The 18,474-nt window shown below is 42.7% G+C and overlaps 1 protein-coding gene across 2 annotated transcripts in view; it reads right to left on the minus strand.

Moving 5' to 3' along the window:
• The window catches only part of APAF1 (apoptotic peptidase activating factor 1), an 88,510-nt gene that overhangs the window by 61,530 nt on the left and 8,506 nt on the right, over positions 1-18,474 (minus strand). For both annotated transcript variants that reach the window (XM_036761987.1, XM_036761988.1), the window contains exons 5-10: positions 10,987-11,170; positions 9,519-9,631; positions 9,284-9,415; positions 8,055-8,293; positions 4,709-4,876; positions 3,819-3,950 (exon numbers count right to left, since the gene is read on the minus strand). In XM_036761987.1, the coding sequence (XP_036617882.1) occupies positions 3,819-3,950; positions 4,709-4,876; positions 8,055-8,293; positions 9,284-9,415; positions 9,519-9,631; positions 10,987-11,170 (968 nt within the window). The remainder of the gene's footprint in view (positions 1-3,818; positions 3,951-4,708; positions 4,877-8,054; positions 8,294-9,283; positions 9,416-9,518; positions 9,632-10,986; positions 11,171-18,474) is intronic.

The following is an 18,474-nucleotide window of genomic DNA, read 5'->3' on the forward strand; positions in this document are numbered from 1 at the left end:
CCAAATGTTTCTCTCACCCCTTCAAATGAATGCCTTTAAAAGCTGATTCGAGGACATATTTTATACTACGTGTTTTGCCTGCCTATGGCTATTTGTTACAAAGGTTTTGCTTCTCTTTTAAACTGGCATAGAGTGAAAGAAAAGAAGCTAGGTGGCTCAGTGGGTAGAGCGCCAGGTCTGGCGTCAGGAAGACCTGAATTCAAATCCAGTCTCAGGCACTTACTAGCTATGTGATCCTGGGCAAGTAACTTAACCCAGTTTGCCTCAGTTTCCTCATCTGTAAAATGAGCTAGAGAAGGAAACCGTAAACCACTCCAGTATCTTTGCCAAGAAAACCCTAAATGGGGTCATGAAGAGTCAGACATGATTGAAAAAAGTGAACAACAACAAAGGGTAGAAGAACAAGAAAATAAATACTTGTTAACTGAAAAATAAAATCAAAAATTAATAAATGTATACTTTTTTGAAAAGTTGTATTTGGAAGATTCAAAGTTTCATATAAAATCCTCTTTTTCTGTCCTTCATATGTGAAAATATTCCTATTTGCTAATGACTATCAAAAAACTATTTTTAAAAAAAGAAAGTGTCCAAACTCGGGTTCAAGTTTATATAAAAAAGATGTGATCCCTTGTATTTACTCCCTTCAGGGATCTTTGGATCTCTTCTTTGGGAGAAGGCAGGGGAACTTCAGCTCCTCCGCCCTGTTCTTCTGAACAAGCATCTGCTTGGCTGAGTTCTGCTACCACCCAACACTGAGTCTCCTAGGAAAAGAGACAGCTGCATTTCTGTATCACCAGAAATCCCCTCTTCCCATTTCTAAATCTGGGACAGGCGAAAGCAGGGCAGAAATGAGGAAGGACAGAAAGCCTGAAAAATGATGTCTTGCTTTCCCCTGGTATTATGTGCAGCTCCGCCAAGGACCTCAGGCCCCAAGGGAACAGGCAGGGTAGGACCAACAGATGCCTTGGGCCTACTTGTGGCTGCAGCCTTCAGCAGCTCAGAAGCAGCACCTGCAGCCGCTGGCAGCACCTGCTGCCGGATTCCTGTTACTTCAGGTCCTCACATAGTAACACCTCACTCCTCCACAGCTCACTTCACTGGCAACCTCAACTACACAGAATACAACCAAGAATGAGGAATGAAGCAAACCAGACACCCAAGTATCAAAAGCAGATCCCTCTGTCTCCTCCAACCCAACCTCCAGCCAAGTGGCCAAAGTGATATTCCTAAAGCATGGGTTGAACCAGGTCACAGCCCTGCTCAACAAATAGAAACATCTGTTTGGCATTTAAAGCCCTTCAATTCTGGTCCCCACCCACCTGTCCACGTTTATTACATGTCCCCCCCTTTCTGTTCTGCAGCCCAGAGCCCATCTGCCACTCCCCATATGTGACTCCCATGTCCTTGTCTTTGGGCAGTGTCCTCCTTCCTCCCTCAGCCTCTCAGAATCCCTCACTTCCTTCAAAGCTCAGCTCAAGTGGTCTGTCCTTCATGAAGCCTCTCCTGGTCCTGCCAGCTCCTGGTGCTTGCCTACCCCTCAAAGGCTTCATCCTTATTCTGTTCATGTTTCTATTTAGTTTTACATATATGTGCTTCTTCTCCCAATAAAATATAAACTCTCTAAGAACAGGGGGTTGTTTAATTCTTGCCTGCATCCTTAGCTCCTAGCCTGGTCTCCAGCACATACACAGTTGCTTCCTAAATGCTTGTGGACTGACTGAAATGAAATACTAACGGTTTTGCTAATGTTATGAAATCACAGAATGTCAGATCCAGATCTGAACTGGAAGAGGCCTCAGAGATGGTCTCTTCTGGCCTCACTGCGGGGAATGAGCTGACCCAGGTACAACAGCTTTGCAAACAAGAATGAGAGGTGCTAGGACCTCCTCATACCACTGCACGTCATTACCGGTCTTGATACAACTTAAGAACATGGAATTCATGAGTCTGCTGCTAAAAAGCTCATCTTCCTAAAGGCAACCTGGTGATGGGCCCTCTGACCTTGAGGCTCCAGCTGGCTGGTCAGCAGACGAGGGACCAAGACTCATTCCCAAGCCCACACTCAAATGCCTTCCAGCTCCAGAGGCCTAGAAGAGCTCACGCTTCACCGATAAATTTTCAAGAAGCCAGGACATGCCCCAAAGAGACAGCAAAGAAACAGCTTAAATCCTGTCTTTGATGCTCACGCCCTGTGAGAGAGAACCTAAGCAAGTCATTTATATTCCTGGGCCTCAGTTTCTCCCTTGGTAAAAGGACGTTGCATTTTATTTCATGTTGAAATTCACAATAAAAATAAATGAACGTAAGAAAAAAAATTTAAAAGGAAATGGAAGGGAATGGAATACCTCAAAGGCCTCTGAGGACCCTCCTAGTTTTCTCAATCTCCAAGTCCATGACTTCCCTGGACATACTAACTATACCTGGTACCACACAAAGCTGTCGCAAAGATGGGTCAACTTCTTCCAAAGTAGATCCACGTCACACTCTCCCACTATAGCTTTTGATCCAGACCTATGATGTCACTCGAGTCTCAAGCTCCCAGTGAGTAAACGGAGGTCAGCCCCAACTCTCCAACATGGAGCCCCAGAGGGCTGCCTGGGGCACTAAGCTGTGACTTGCCCAGGGTCACGCTGCTGGCTCTCTCAACCAAACTACATCATGCTCCCTCTGCCTACTCTCTACTGAGGGTACCATGTTACCATTTAAAACAAAGGCACCTCACATTACTGGTAATAACAAAAAATGGGGGGAAAGCATGATAATAACAACCCTAACAATAGCTAACATGTATTTAGTACCTTAAGTGAGCTGCAAAGTTACTTCACGTATGTTCCTGGACCCCGACAACAGCCCTAAAAGTACTATATTATCCCCACTGGGGGACAAGGAGTCTTGGCTCACACAAGCCAACTGGCCTGTCCAGGGTCACACGGCACCTCACACTGTGGCTGGCACAGAGAGGGGAATTAATAAATGCTGACTAATTAGTTGAGTAAATTATGAGAAACAGCATAAGAGACCTGTAGGAAGCCTTCCAGAGTAAAGAATTCAGAGCAGAAAAGTTAACATACAAAATCACTACAACTTTGTATATAAAGACAACACAGAGGGCTGGAAAATCACTGGTCAATGATAACAGTCAATAATAGCATCATCCTTTCAAATGTTAGTACCTTCCCCATCCCCCGTCAGGAAAGTTTCCCCCCAACCGCAAACCTGTCCTATTGCCTTACATGTGTGTGTATGTGTGTCTGTGTCGTATCCCAACAAACCTGCCAACAAGCCCCTTTACAGACTTCATATCCCGAAAAAATTTAATCAGATATTAACAGGAAGGAGGGATGGAGATCAATAGAGAAACGGGCAGATAGTTATATACACCCATATATCCCTATATATACATAGACATACACACACACACACACACACACAGCTTTACAACACAATATGTAACATGTGTTTTATATTTAGGTTACTATGTCACACATGTATATGTGCATGCATGTATGTGACATATCCATTTCTTCTTTTTGTTAGCCATCGATTCATTTTTAAGGAGATGAAGTCTGTGGGGGGAGGTGGAGGTGTACAAGTTTGTCTGGAAGCCTCTATCATGTCAAAACAAACATGTATCAATAAAATTTTTTCATTAAAATTAATACACCTCCTAAAATGAGCAACACTGGCCTGTCTCCCTGGCAGACCCCAAGTCCATGAGAAGATGCAGCTCTGAGTCCTCTAGCATCAACAAGACCAAAATGGAAAACCATCACAGGAGGGAGGGAGACAGCGAAGAAACCAAGGTGAAGCCGACTTACTTGGCGCATGTCAGCACTGGCCATGTGATATGCCAGAAAGCTGTACCAGTACATGGAGTCTTCTTGGTCGGAAGTGAGGGAGTGTACCTTGAAATATCTCTGGAACTGAGTCACCACCTTTCTGTGCAGCTCCTGTAACCCGAATGACAGACTTCAATGGCAGGGAGGGGGTGCCCATTAATGGGCTGAACAGACTAGGGTCTACAATTGCAATAGAATACTACTGTGCCATAAGAAATGACCAAAGGGATAGTTTCAGAAAAAAAAAAACAGAAAAATTTGTACTAATTGATACAGAGTAAAATTACCTGAACCAGGAAAGCAATTTACATAACAACACTGTAAAGACAAACAACTTTAAGACCTCTGGATCGATGCAATGACCAACCATGACTCCAAAGGATAGACAATAATCTATGCTCCTCAGCTCCTGACACAGAGGTGACCAACTCAGGGTGTAGACTGAGACATACAGTTTTTAACATGGCCAATGAGGGAATTTGCTGTGCTTAATGATGCATATTTGTTAGAGAGCTTTCTTTTTCTTTCCTTTTTTTTTTTTGTTCTTCATTGGGAGTAGGGGAAAATGGAAGAGAGACAAAATATATATTTTAAGAAAAAAATTTTTCAGATAATTTCAGTGGACAGATAAACTTCAACAACTTTCCATGCGCCTCACTATGGATGGCTCTAGTTGCAAGACAAAACCATCCTCATAAAGACAGGATTTTGGAATCAACTCATATAACTTTGACTTTTAATTCATGAAGAATCACATAGAAAGAGATAGTCAAGGCTCTCACAAATACTTGGACACTAGCCAAAAATGACTGTTCAAAATATGGAAAGAAAAAAACTGTGCCATTCAAAATTCCCAAAGACCTTGGTACCTGGAGCTGGTCGCGGTTCTTCTCCACAAGGAAATCAATCTGAAGATCATGTAAATAATAACGGAATGACTTTCCATTTCGGTCATAGAACAGGAGTGATTTATTAATGAATTCTTGTAGGATGTCCTCAACCTCTTCAGTCTCCATGTCCCAAAGAATACATAATACCTGAGAAACATTGTGAGCACTTCAGATACCCAGAAGCAACAAGAACAGGGATGTGGGGAAGGGGCCTACCCAGTACAGCTAGATCACGAACTTCAGTGAATGCAGGTGGCCACCCACCTGCTCCTCTGGGGAGCAGGCAGGGCACTAAGGAATCGGATGCTTTCTTGCTTCATCAGAACCACTTCAAAATTTGTGGAAAAGAAGTGGATGCCTGAAATTGGTCACCTGGACAAGCTCCATATAAAATACATATCTTTAATATACTCATACATGCAACTTTCTACAACATCACTGGAGAACAGGTGTAAATGGGAGACTAGTAGATACTTCCCCATTGCACCCCCAATTCAGTAACTCTGTGCTGACAAGGTGCCTGTGGTTCTTCAAGCCCTAGAATAAGAGGAAATGAAGGCACCCCAAGGACATCTTCTGACATTCCACAGTCCAGCTATATGGTATTGGCTAAAGAGATCAAGAACAGAAAGGTTCCATGGACATTCAAAGCAGCAGCTTCATGGAAGAAGAACAGGAAAAACACTGTGAGGGTAACCACTGACTAGGGAATGTCTGGCCAACTGCAACACGTTAATCAATTCACAAGTGTTCATGATTATACACACTAACAGCAACATTGTGCGATGATCAACTTTGAGAGACTTGGCTCTTCTCAGCAATACAATGACAAACTGTACACACAGACAAGTCCAAAAGACTCGTGATGTAAAATGCCATCCACATCCAGAGGAAGAACCATGGAGTCTGAATGCAGATTGAAGCTTACTATTTTCAACTTTTTAAAATTTGTTTCTTTCTCGTGGTTTTTCCCTTTTGTTCTGATTCTTCTTTCACAGGATGACTAATGTGGAAATGTGTTTAATATGATTGTACATGTATAACCTATACCAGATTACTTGCTGTTTGGGAGAGAAGATGGGGAGAGAAGGAGAGAAAAAAATTTGGAACTCAAAATTTTAAAAAAGCCAATGTTGAAAAAAAATAAAAATACAAATAAAACAAGTGTTCCTTCATCAACTATCTGTAGTGGACACTCCATTGGGTGCTAGGGACACAAAGAAACAATCCACGCCTTCACATTGCTTATGCTTTTCCAGGACAAAAAGCACATATAAATATGCTTGTGTGTGTGTCTATCTGGGTCTATGAATATATGCATATGTGTATACCTACAAGTGTGCATCTGTGCACACGTGCATATGTTATCTACATATGCAAAAATAGACAAGGTAAATACGTAAATGCAAGATACCTTTGGGAGCAGGGGAAGCAGGGGCTAAGAGCTGGGAGAGATCAGAAAAGGCCTTGCGAGGAAGATGACACTTGATCTAAGCCTAGATCTGAGCTTGATCTGAGAAATTAAGGACTCTAAGAGGTAAAGGGGAAGGAGGACATGCTTCCAGGCATGAGGGACGACCCATGAAAGGATGGAAGGCCCATTTGTCGACACCACAGAGGCCATGAAGGGGAGTTACATATGATTAGTCTGAAAGGTAGGTGGGAGACAGATTTTGAAGGTGCTTAAATGCCAAACAGAAGAGATAAAAGGGAGCCAATGGAGTTCAGTGAGTAGAAAAGTGACATAGTCAGATTTTCACTTCAGTAAAATCACTTGGGCAAAAACTATGCAAGAAAAGTGATTAAACTGTTCATACATTTTGACCTCAAGATCCCACTACTAGGCATATATGCCAAGAGATAAATCCCTATCATATAAATAGCAGCATTCTGCATGGTCAAAAAAAAATGGAAACTAAGGGTATTCCCATCAATTTAGGGAATGGCTAAACAAACTGTGATACAGGAATGTAGAGGAATATGAATGTGACAAAGGAATTTTGAGAAATGAGAAGATTTATGGAAAATGAGCCAGCAAAGAAACCAGAATCAAGAGAATAATCTACATAATGACTACAATTATATAAACAGATCAATACTAAAAGGTCAATGAACTCAGAATGATCACAAGGAATACCTCCCATTCTGGGAAACAGGCTGTTAACACCCAACCGTCCTCTTCACTGACAGGAGAAAACCAAAGATGTGAAACATGGTATATGTGGTCAGGCCTGGTTGCTTTTCCCATTGTGTTATTTAACTGCTTGAGCCCTCACTCCCTAGCTTCCTCCTATTTCTTCTATACACATTTGTACATGTTCATGTTGCCTCCAAGGCAGCTTGGTGGTAAAGTGATTGGACCACAGGGCTGAGAATCAGAAAGACTCATCTCCCTGAGTTCAAATTTGGCCTCAGACACTTACTATCTGTGTGAATCTGGGCAAGTCACTTAACCCTGTTTGCCTCAGTTTCCTCACCTGGAAAATGAGCCGGAGAAGGAAACAGCAAATCACTCCGGTGTCTTTGCCAAGAAAACCCAAAATAGGATCAGGAAGAGCCAGACACGACTGAAACGACTGCACAACAACGTTGCCTCCTCTGTTACAATACAAGCTACTGGAGAAGAGGGATCGTTTCCTTCTCTGCACTTAGTCAGCACTTATGATGTGCCAGGCCCCGAGGATATAAAGAAAAGGAAAAACACAATCCCCACTTTCAAAGAGCTTGAATACTCATGGAGAAGACACCATGCAAACAACTACGTCTATAAAAGACACACACAGGATCAATTGAAGGAGCCCCAGAGCCTAACACGGTGCCCGGCTTGACCTCCCTGGCTTCCAAGTCTCAGATAAAATCCCACTGTCTGCAAGAAGCCTTTCTCAGTCCTCCTTGACCTTAGCGCCTTGCCAAGCTCTGAAACCACCTCTGGTTTGTTCTGTCTGTATCTGGCCTGTACCTAGTTGTTTGCATGTTGTCTCCCCCTTAGAGCACAAGCTCCTTGGGAGAAAGGGCTGTTTTGTGTCTTTTCTTTGTGTATTCGGCATTTAAAACAGTGCCTGGCACACAGTAGGTAGGCGTTTAATAAATGCTGGCTGACTAACTGACTTATTACAAGGGAGAAATCAAGGAAGGAACTAAGCATGGGGAGCTACTGGAAAACTGCTATGCTATTAAAAAAAGAAGGGGGACAAGGGGAGAATCAATGGAAAAATGGAGAAAACGATTTCAAGAAAGATTATATATGATAATAACCCAACAATGAGACTCAAGTATTCCAATGAGGCCCTAACTCTGACCCACCAAACCATCCATCTGGGCTCACCTTGGTAGGTACTCTAACATCCTTCTGCAGGATGGAAAGGTCCTTATAATACTTCTGGAGGTCTTCCCTCAGTCTCTCCACGCTTATGGACATGGCTTCATCTAAGGCTTCATAGTCATAAGATGAAGACTTCCTAATTCTTTTAAACTGCTTATTTTGAAGCTGCCTGAGGTAGTAGCCCCAGCGATTGGGGAAATCACGTAATAGAGCACCAATTAAAGATACTACAAGAGGGGAACCTGAAAAAAAAGAGGAAAGTAAATCAACAATGTCAACATAAACCCTTTTAAAAGAAAATCATTAACAGAGAGAGACAGAGAGAGAGAGAGAGAGAGAGAGAGTCAGCCAGCTCAGGCCAGGTATTTCCATTCTATGGCAAAAGGGAGAAAAGGAAAGTTAATTCTACCTCCATAATGTCGACTTCATCACCCTCCCCCTCCCTTTTCTATGGCCGTCACCATAGTAGCGGTCATCATTACAACCCATTTGGACTACAGCAACAGCATCCAAATAAAAGGCCTGCAACCTCCATTCTCTTCCTGCCCTCCAATCCATCCTTTATCTCATTTCTAGAAAAACCTTACTATGCATTTCTCTGGTCAAGTCACTCCTCCGCTCAAAAATCTTTAGTGGTTCCCTTGCCCACACTAAAAAATAAAAAATAAGGCTGAACCCTTCTGCCTGGAATTCAAGGCCTACCACAACCTAGCACTGTTCTACCCTGTCAGCCTTCTCACAGGGCCATCAATCTCAATTTCAAAGGACTCCCAGAGGGCATCTAGTCCAATGCTGTCATTTTACAGCAGATGACACTCAGGCCCAGCCCACAAGGGCAGAAAGAGCACAAGGCAATATCCTTCCATGATCCCAGGCTGTCTCTGCAGGTCTGAGCCAGAGGAGCTCCTCCTACCCAATCTGGGGTGGCTGTGGACACCCTGAGGCTTCTGGGCAGAGAAGAGAGAGCGTCAGCCATAGGCTTGGACAACAGCAATCAGACAGATTCCACGGGAGAAGCTAGATGCAGGAATCCCAGGCAGGCAAGACGTAATAAAACCCTGAACCAGGAATGACTTCATGACTAAATTACTTAATGGCACCTTGAAATAATCCAGGGTGGGGAGGGGAGGGCAATGTGGAATTAACTATTAACATTCACAGGCTGACCTAAGCAATGGCAAGTGAGGGCCCCCACCCCTCAAATCCATCTGCTTGACCTCCAAGGAATTTACCTTTACACTCCCTCACAATACTATGAGCTTGGTCGGGCAGGTCTGTTTTCTTCATATTAACAAAGAGTGCCAAGATTTCCAATCCTTTCTCTTTTCCTAAGCCACTCTCCACAGGGACGACATATTTGGGACCTGTAACGGGAGCGTAAGAGAAAAGAAATAAACCACAAGGCACATCTCAATGACTGGAATCAAAAGGTAAAGACACTGGGCAGCCAGCAGCAAAGAAGCTTACCCATCACCGAGTCGGTCACACTCTTATCTCTGCTCGTGAGAAGGATCTGATGGTGACTGTCAAAAGCTTTTAGCACCCACGAATCCCAAATGTCATCCAAGATCAAAAGAGACCTAGAGCAGGAAGGAAAACTCTGAGGATTGCTGAGAGCACTTAGGGGATCTCACTTTAAGAGGCAACGTGACTATATTATAAGAAGCCTGGGAGGGGGGCTGGCCTCAAGTTCTGCCTCTGGCATAAACTGGCTGTGTGACCCTGGGTGAGTTCCTTTGCCTCTTACTGCTCCAGGCATCTAAGACTACAAGCTGCAGGACAGGAAGGCAGGCAACAAGCATTGATTTAGCTCCTAGTGTGTACTTCCATGTTAAGTGCTGGAGAAATTAACACAAGCAAAAAGAGCTAGCCCCTGCCCTCATGGAGTTTATATTCTAATGGGAAAAGACAAAATGTAAAAAAAGCTTAAAAGCATAGGGAATTTTCCCATGGGGGCAAATATGCTGCTCTATACTGGCAGAGGGAGTTTCCTTACCTAGGATTCCCCACAACAATGAAATCACAAGTTCAGTCAAAAAACATATATTTATATCATCACCAAGAGTGTTCTTCTACATGCAAATTATTAACCATTACATGAAAAATGCTTCAAATAACCAATAATATGGGAGAGTTTATCCCATTCCCATTCACAAAATTTAAAAAATAAATAAAAATTTTAAAAACAAAAAAAAACTAATAATAAGGAAAATGCAGATCAACAACTCTGAGATTTCACCTCACATCTAGCAATTAGCCATAGACTTCAGGGAGGAACTACTGAGATCCCAAGGAACCTTCTTGCCAGAGGTACTGATTTGTTTTTCTCTTCCTGGGCTACTTTTTAGCCACCCAGAGAACTGCTTTTCAATGAGGATAATCAAATGTATTTTTAGTAAAAACGATTTGATAAAATCAGGCTCTGCACCAGATTAGGAAATGACACTGACAGCTGAGAAGGGGAAAGAGGGAATAAGCACTTATTAAGCACCTACTGCATACCAGGCACCATGCTAAGTGCCAGACAAATACACAGAGAATCCTCACAACCCAGGAGGGAAGTTCTCCCAAGCTGAAACAGGACTTCTACCCAATGTTTCCAGTTCTGCTTTCCAGAGACAAACTGACCAGGCTTAATCCCTATTCTAGACAGAATCATAAATCAAGAGCTTTAAGAGACCAGAGGCCAACTCTTTCATACATGAAAAAACTGAGGCCCAGAGAGATTACTTGATTTGCCCGGTTATGAGCCAGAGCTCATAAGGAAGACAGACAAGATTCAAATTCAGGTCCACTCTAAGTACTCTACTGTCTCCCGTCATTTTATAGACGGAAGACCCAAAGGCAGGGGCTAAAACCAGCTCTCTTTAATCCACTTAACCCTAAGCAACGATGAGGAAAAGCCAGGAGTGAGGCTCCCAGACTCGATCTCTACCCTGGGCACTTGCGCAGCATTAAGAAATGGAGGCGGTCTTTGGCTTCCTCAAGGTTCAGCGGGAGTCTCTGGGAAAAAGCACCATCCTGGTCCAGCCGTGTGCACAGATTCTGGAGTTTCATCAGGAGCCCAGATTTGTCCTGTTTGCCGATGGAGACCCAATGCACGCCTCCTGGGAAGCAACCTGGGAAAGACAGCAAGCCAAGCCAAGAGGCTTAAATTAACACTTGAAGAAGCCTTCAGTCTAAAGCGCTGCATGAACAAAAAAGCAGACCTGCTCCAGATCCACATCTCCTCCTTGCTTCTTTGAAAAAGGAGGACAAATGGAAGATCTGGTCATTCTGCTTGATTCTTTGGGGGGCAGGGCTTTGTTGGGTCATTTGTGAGAATGTATCCATCCTCTCAGCACAGTCACCTCTGGCAGCATGGAAGGAGAGCTAGCTGTGGAGTCAGCCAAGACCTGCATTTTAGCCTCAGAGGCATGTTTGGTTTGGACATGGCCAACATGGAGAATTTGTCTTGTCTGACTACACATGTTTACAACTGAAGTTTTGTCTTTCGTTCTTTCTCAAGAGGGAAGTGGGAAGTAGAAAAAACAGAATTTTGTTAATTGAAAAAAAAATAATTAAAAACAAAAAAAACCTGGGTTCAGGTCCTACACTCTGACCCAGAAAGCACGAACCTGTCCCAGTTACTCCATCTCTTAGTGCTTCAGGCACTTCTCTAAGGCAGGATCTCCTAACCTGGGGTCCATGAACTAATTTGGATTTTTTCTTTAATTATTATGATCACTGTATTTCAATAGAATTGATCCCCTGTATAATCATTCATATGTCATGCCATTAAAATTTAAAATAATGCAATTTGCATTATTCTGCAAAGGGACCCCTGAGCTTCATCCAATTCTGCCAAAATCATCCCAAGACACTTGGCACAAGAGCGTAAGGCTAGAAACTGCAGAGCAGAGGATCAGAACGGGCAAGGGAATTTGCTCCCTAGGAATTAGCTATACAGTTGAAATCACAAGTCCAAACCAAAAAAAAAGTTTCTTTTGTTCTCTTGAAACAAAATAAATCCATTTCCTAAGTGGGAAAAAAAGGAAAAACTTTTTTAGCTGCTAATGCCTCTCCCCAACCCCTCCGCTCAAAAAAATTACCTTCTCTCTATTTTAAATTCATTTTATACATGCTTATATATCTGGTCAATGTCTCCCCTGTTATGTAATCTCACAGGCAGAGGGATTGCCTCATTCTTTGTATTTGTATTCTGAGTGCTTATCACAGTGCCCACACATAGTAGGTGCTTTATAGCCATCCTTTCAGGGTCTTCCAAACTAGTCTAGGACATCCCTCTCCTAATTCCTTTGTGCTCCCCTCCCTCAGCTAAGTGGTTTTCTTTACTCATACTGTCTCTACAAGGCAGTAGAAGCAGCTGATCTCGCCCCTCACTCCCAATTGCAGCCAGATAAATTAAAGGCTGAGAATAACCACAAAATCTCAGCTCATAAAGCTCCACCAGCCTCCATCCCTCCAGCACAGCTGAGCCAGCCTGGCTCGATGAGGTCTGGGAGTAGCTCCTGTTCAGAATCTAGGCAGAAAGCAGCTCAAAGATGGGCGTGAAAGCCCTTCCCTAATAACTAAGCACCAAACAGCCCTCAGATGCTACAGCGTATGAATCCTGTGGTGATCCCATGGGCTGGAGGCTATCTCTACCACACCAGAAGAGATGGCTTCTCTAAATGAGAAAGAATATAGGCAGCATAAATGCTTCAGAGAGAGAATGAGCCTGTGGGAGTACAGGATGCCATGTTGAACAAGAAGTCAGGGAGGCCTGGATTCAAATCCAATCACTGACACAATCTGACCACAGTCAGTCATCAAGCATTCGTTAAGCATATACTATGTGCCAAGCACTACGCTCAGTGACTGGGGATACAAAGGCAGGCAAAAAATGTTGTCTCTGACCTCAGGGAGCTCCCAGTCTAACGGGGGAGACAACATGCAAATAACTACATACACATAGGACACATCCAATACAAATGGAAGGTAATCTCTGGGAGAAGCAGGTGCAGTGGGAGGACTCAGGAAAGGCCTCCTGCAGAGGGTGCGATGGAGCTGACTCCTGAAGGAAGCCAGGAAATCAAGAGGTGGAGGGGAGGAGGGAGTGCATGAGGGACAGCCAGGGCAAAGGCAAGGGTCAGGGGACAAAAAGCCCCAGGGCAAGAACGCCAGGATCAGTGGATCATATGGAAGGAAGCACAGCATAAGACTATAAAGTGAGGAAGGTGCCAGAACACAAAGGGCTTTAAAAACCGCAGAAGAGTTCCTATTTGGTCCTGGAGGGAATAGGGAACCTCTGGAGTTCACCAAATAAAGAAGGGAAGGGGCATGCGAAAAACATTTTAAATGATAAAATTTTTAAAAACAAAGTTAATTATTTGTACAAACCTCAGAGACCAAAAGTCATGATATAAGGAATCTGTTAAGGGTTAACACATTTACTTAATTTAAACTAAAAAACATAAAAACAATTCAAAAGGACATTGGTAATTAAGAGGAAATGATGTTGGCATACACACAGAAGTTATTCTTTTACCCAGAGGCCACGCTAGAGGGTATACATACTTCGGATTTTAGAAACAAAAAGGAAGGTGAGATATATACCCAACTCTTCACACACTGGGAGGCCCGTAATGAGGAATGGCCAAATGTCCGATCTGAGGGGGTGGGAGTACCCTAAGGGAGGACAAGCAGGAGGAATGCCCAGGGATGCCCCACCCTCACCGAGGGAAAAAGAACTGATTCAGTGAAAAGCAATGAAATCACAAGTTCACTCAAAAAACATATATTTATATAATCAGCAAGAATGTTCTTCTAAATGCAAATTAGTAACCATTATATGGAAAATGCTTCAAATAACTTGGTGTTTCTTCTTATGATGCAATGAATACCAAAGACAAAATGGTAACTACTGGAGTTGCAGTGAGAAGGCTGGCTAACAGACTGTAGCAGGAACTATCGATCGGTTTCACCATGTCTGGAAAACAATTTGGAATAATACAGAAAAATCACTAACCTGCACGTGGGCTTTGACCCAGGATTATCACTACTAGATCCAGAAAAGGTCAAAGACAGAGGGGAAAGAACCCAAATAGTCACAAAGATATTTGTGAGCGGTGCTTTTTTTTAAATAGCCAAGTGATTTCCATCAATTAGATAATAGCTAAACAAACTGTGTATATGAACACATAACATGTCATTGTGTCATAAGAAGGAACACCAAGAATTGCGAGAAACTTGGAAGACCTACATGAACAGAGGCAAGGCAAAGCCGGCAGAACCAGCAGAACAAGTTACATGATGACCACAATGACAAAGAAAAGCACCAATGAAAAGACTCCAACCCATGCAGTATCCAATCCTGACTTCAGAGCACCAAGGTGAAGCATGGCTCCCATTTATGAGCAAACAGGTGGTAAACTACAAGCACAAAGTGAAGCACAGACGCTCAGCCAAGGCTGATGTGCTATTTGTTTTGTTTAACTGTTATTCTTTGTCACAGGGAAGGGCTCTATTGGGGTGGGGTCATTGTAGAGTGAGAACTCTGTCCAAAAAGAAGCATCCATTTATCAAGCATTTACAGCACCAGACCCTGTGCTAAGTGGTGGAGATAGAAAGGGAAAAGACAGTCCCTACCCTTGAGGAGTTCACATTACAATAAGGGAGACAGTGTACAAAGAAGTCTGCACAAAAGACATATACAGGGTGAAGAGGAAATCTGCAACTGAGGGAAGGCATTAGAACTAAGAGAGATTGGGAAAGATGTCCTGGAGAAGGTGGGATTTAGTTGGGGACCAGAAGGGAGTCGGGGAAAGAAATGAACTCAAGAGATAGAAATCTTCCTTAGCAAAGGAGCTGCTCTCATTTCTCTGAAATTCTAAAACTGGACACCTTCAATAAGCCTGTTACTGACTGTAGCTACTACAAGATATGGAGGATTTTTTTTTAAATCAAAGCCTAAGTCATCTTATACTTTAAGAATTTAGGCTCAACTTTGATACAAACTGGAAAATAGGGTAATCTGTGAAGGCCAGATGCACCTCTCTGAAAGGTCCCCAAGAATAATCCATATGTTAAAACCAGTTTCAAGAGGAAGAACGGAAAAGGGAGGAAGGAGGAAATCAGTTGGATCGCCCAGGTTCACACACCTAGTTAATGCCAGAGGAAAGAGAATACTACTAAACCTAATCCAAATTTTCTAGAATCAAATAACAACAAAAATGTTTCTTGAACACCTACCCATCTACAGAAGGCACTGCGCAAACTGTACACTAAATACAGATACACAAAAAGTACCTGGGAACCCAGCAGTACAAAGTTCTGGAAGGAGCATTTGGTCTGCGTTTAGGTCTTGATTTCCTCAAATGTAAAACGGAGGTTGGACTACATGTGCCCTAATGTCCTATGATTCAGATTCTGGAGCTCCAGAAGTAATCACAAGCACCCAACCATAGGTACAGAATAAATACTTACTACAGGCTTTATAGAAAAATAGCACAGTGCAATTGAAAACATTTGGCCTGAAGTCCAAGGACCTGAGTTCAAATTCCAACACTAATACTTATTACCTAGGTAACGTTGAGAAATCACTTCCCCTGCCTGGACCTCAGCTTCTTTATCTGTAAAAGAGGGGGTTGGCCTAGACAGCCTCCAACACTAGCCTATGATCCTACTGATATAGGTGGTGGTGCTGTGAAGCCAGGTACAGGATCAGGTGTGGAGTTCCAGCCCACCACTGGCCCAAGTACTTTTCTGAGTACTTCTGAACCTTGCCACACTCCCCTTCTCAGATTCCTTTTATGTGTAGTTCCCCACTAGAATGTCAGTTTCTTGAGGGCAGGGACCATCTTTATTTTTGCTTACATTTGCATTCCCAATATCACACAGACACTGCACAAAGTAGGCACTTAATAAATGCTGCCTGTATGTGTGCTTGTATGTATCTTTCTTTCTGTCAATCTAAGGAAGGTCAGGGCTAGAGATTGAGATTTGGAAATCAGATATACTGACTGCATGGAAATAAATAAGGTCACAGCAGCATTCATCCAGGTCCTGAATCCTAGGGCTTTAACCCTAGATTGAACCCTAGGGATTTAACCCTAGAATGGGTTTTAGAGGCCTGGTAATACAAGCCCCTTATTTTACAGATGAGGCACCTGAGGGCCACAGAAAGTCAGAGACTTGCCTGCAGTCTCACCCAAAGTACATGGCAGAACTAGAGTCTGAACCCAAGATCTCAATGCCAGATTCAGCTCTTTCCAGAGCACCACACTGCCTTTCTTGGGTCGACTCCCTGATGACAGGATACAGACTGAGATCTAGAAGGGGCCTCAAAAGCCAAGTTCAACCCCTTCATTTTATAGCTGAAGAAAACATGGCCCAAAGAAGTTATTTTCCTCAAATCCCAATGGAACAAGCATGAGAGGCTGACACTGAACCTAGGTTGCCAGCCTCCAAAAAGCCAGTGAATGATCTTCCCACTATGCCATGTTCTCTCTCAGACTGACTCCCATATAGTTCATATATGCTGCAGTTATTTTAAATGGAATTTTTTTATCTCTTCCTTCTGGGTTGTGTTAGTAATATATAGACAAGTTGAGGATTTGTGTGGGCTCATTTTTTACCCTGCTGTTTTACTGAAGTTATTTTCTAAATAAACAGTCATTTTGCCCATAATTTGGTCTCCCCTTAGTCACTGTTTAGTATATGGAGCTGCCAAAAGAATTTACAAAGGAAAAAGATAAAAGCTAAGAACGACCCAGGAGGAATACACATATTCAGTACAGAAGTAGATGAGGACTGAGCAGAAGAGCTATGAAGAGTCTGAGGCCCTGGGAGTGGGGAAGGAGGGAGCAGGCCCCTAACCCCAAGGGAGCAGATGGGCATTTGTATCAAAAGCAGTAAGGGTCATGGGAGGCTGAGGACTGAAAACAAAAGGTTTGTAGATGTGGTGACCAGGAGCTCACCAGCTAACACTGGCTGCAAAGCTCCACCTCATAGTATAGTGCAATCTCTCTTCCACACCTAGATCACAGAAAAGCCATCCAGAAAATCACAAGTATCGTGGTGTCACCGAAACTCAAGAATCGACTTCTAATACCATTACTAGCTCTGTGTCCCAAAGAGATCAAAGAAAAGGACCCATAAGTACAAAAGCTATTTTATAGCAACTCTTTTCGCTGTGACAAAGAAATGAAACTGGGAGATTGCCCATCCACTGGAGAATGGTTGAACAAGTTGTGGTATATGACTGTGACAGTATAGTATTGTGTTATAAGAAATAATGAGCAAGATGGTTTCAGAAAAGCCTGAGAAGACTTATATGAAATGATACAAAGTGAAGTGAGCAGAACCAAGAGAACACTGTACACAGTAACGGCAATATTTTAAGGGAGATAAACTGTGAAAGACTCTGCTACGCTAATCAAAACAATGATCCAAGACAATTCCAAAGAACCCATGATAAAAAATATTATCCACCTGCAGAGAGAAAACTAATGAATTTGCTATCCATGAGTTGCAATGCAACTGCAAAGAGTGCTAATAGAAGTATATTGTTTCCTGATTTTTTTTCTTGCTTTTTTTTCTTTCGCAACATGGCTAATGTGAAAAATACGCTTTGCACAACTTCATATGTATAATGTGTATTATATTTCCTTCTCAATGGGTGGAGGAGAGGAGAAAGGGAGAAAATCTGGAACTCAAAATTTTACAAATTAATTTTAAGAAACTAAAAATAATCAACTTCTGAAGTAGATACCAGACCACTGCTTACAAGCCATTTTCCCCTTCTTCCTCCAAAAAAGAAAATGCCTTCCTTCAGAAGGATGTGTCCTTGAATAGCAAACACTAACTTTGGTATCAGAGAACCTGGATTTAAGTCCTGGTACTGCCATTTACTACTTGTGTGACTTTCTTTGAGCAAATTACTCCCTTTCTCTGGGTCTCAGTTTTCTCATCTGTAAAACAGACTGGATCAATCTTGATCAATCAATAAGCATTTGTTAAGAGCCTACTATGTGCCAGAAATTTTGCTAGGCACTTGGACAAAAAGAAATATTCTCTACCCCGAGAAGCTTATATTCTATCCAAGAGAAAAAGTGTACACAAAAAAGAATAAACAAAATAGACATGAGATAAATACCAGGTAAAGTGGGAATAGGGGAAGAATAGGAACTGAGAACTAACTATAATCTCAGGGATATATGAAATTCCAACGTGGAAACTCTCTCCCCAGATGCAAGTCTGCAGTTGTCCATAATTTAATCATCTTAAAAGAGTTGCCTAGCCACCAGAATGTACTACGGGTGGAGCTGTGAATTAGCGCAGCCATCCTGGAAATCATGTTGGAACTATGTTCAAAGTCACAAAACTGTGTTTACCCTCTGACTCCGTGATATCACTACTAGGCCTATACCCCTAGAGAGAT

Source organism: Trichosurus vulpecula, chromosome 5, assembly GCF_011100635.1.
Source record: "Trichosurus vulpecula isolate mTriVul1 chromosome 5, mTriVul1.pri, whole genome shotgun sequence".
Taxonomy (NCBI): Eukaryota; Metazoa; Chordata; class Mammalia; order Diprotodontia; family Phalangeridae; genus Trichosurus; species Trichosurus vulpecula.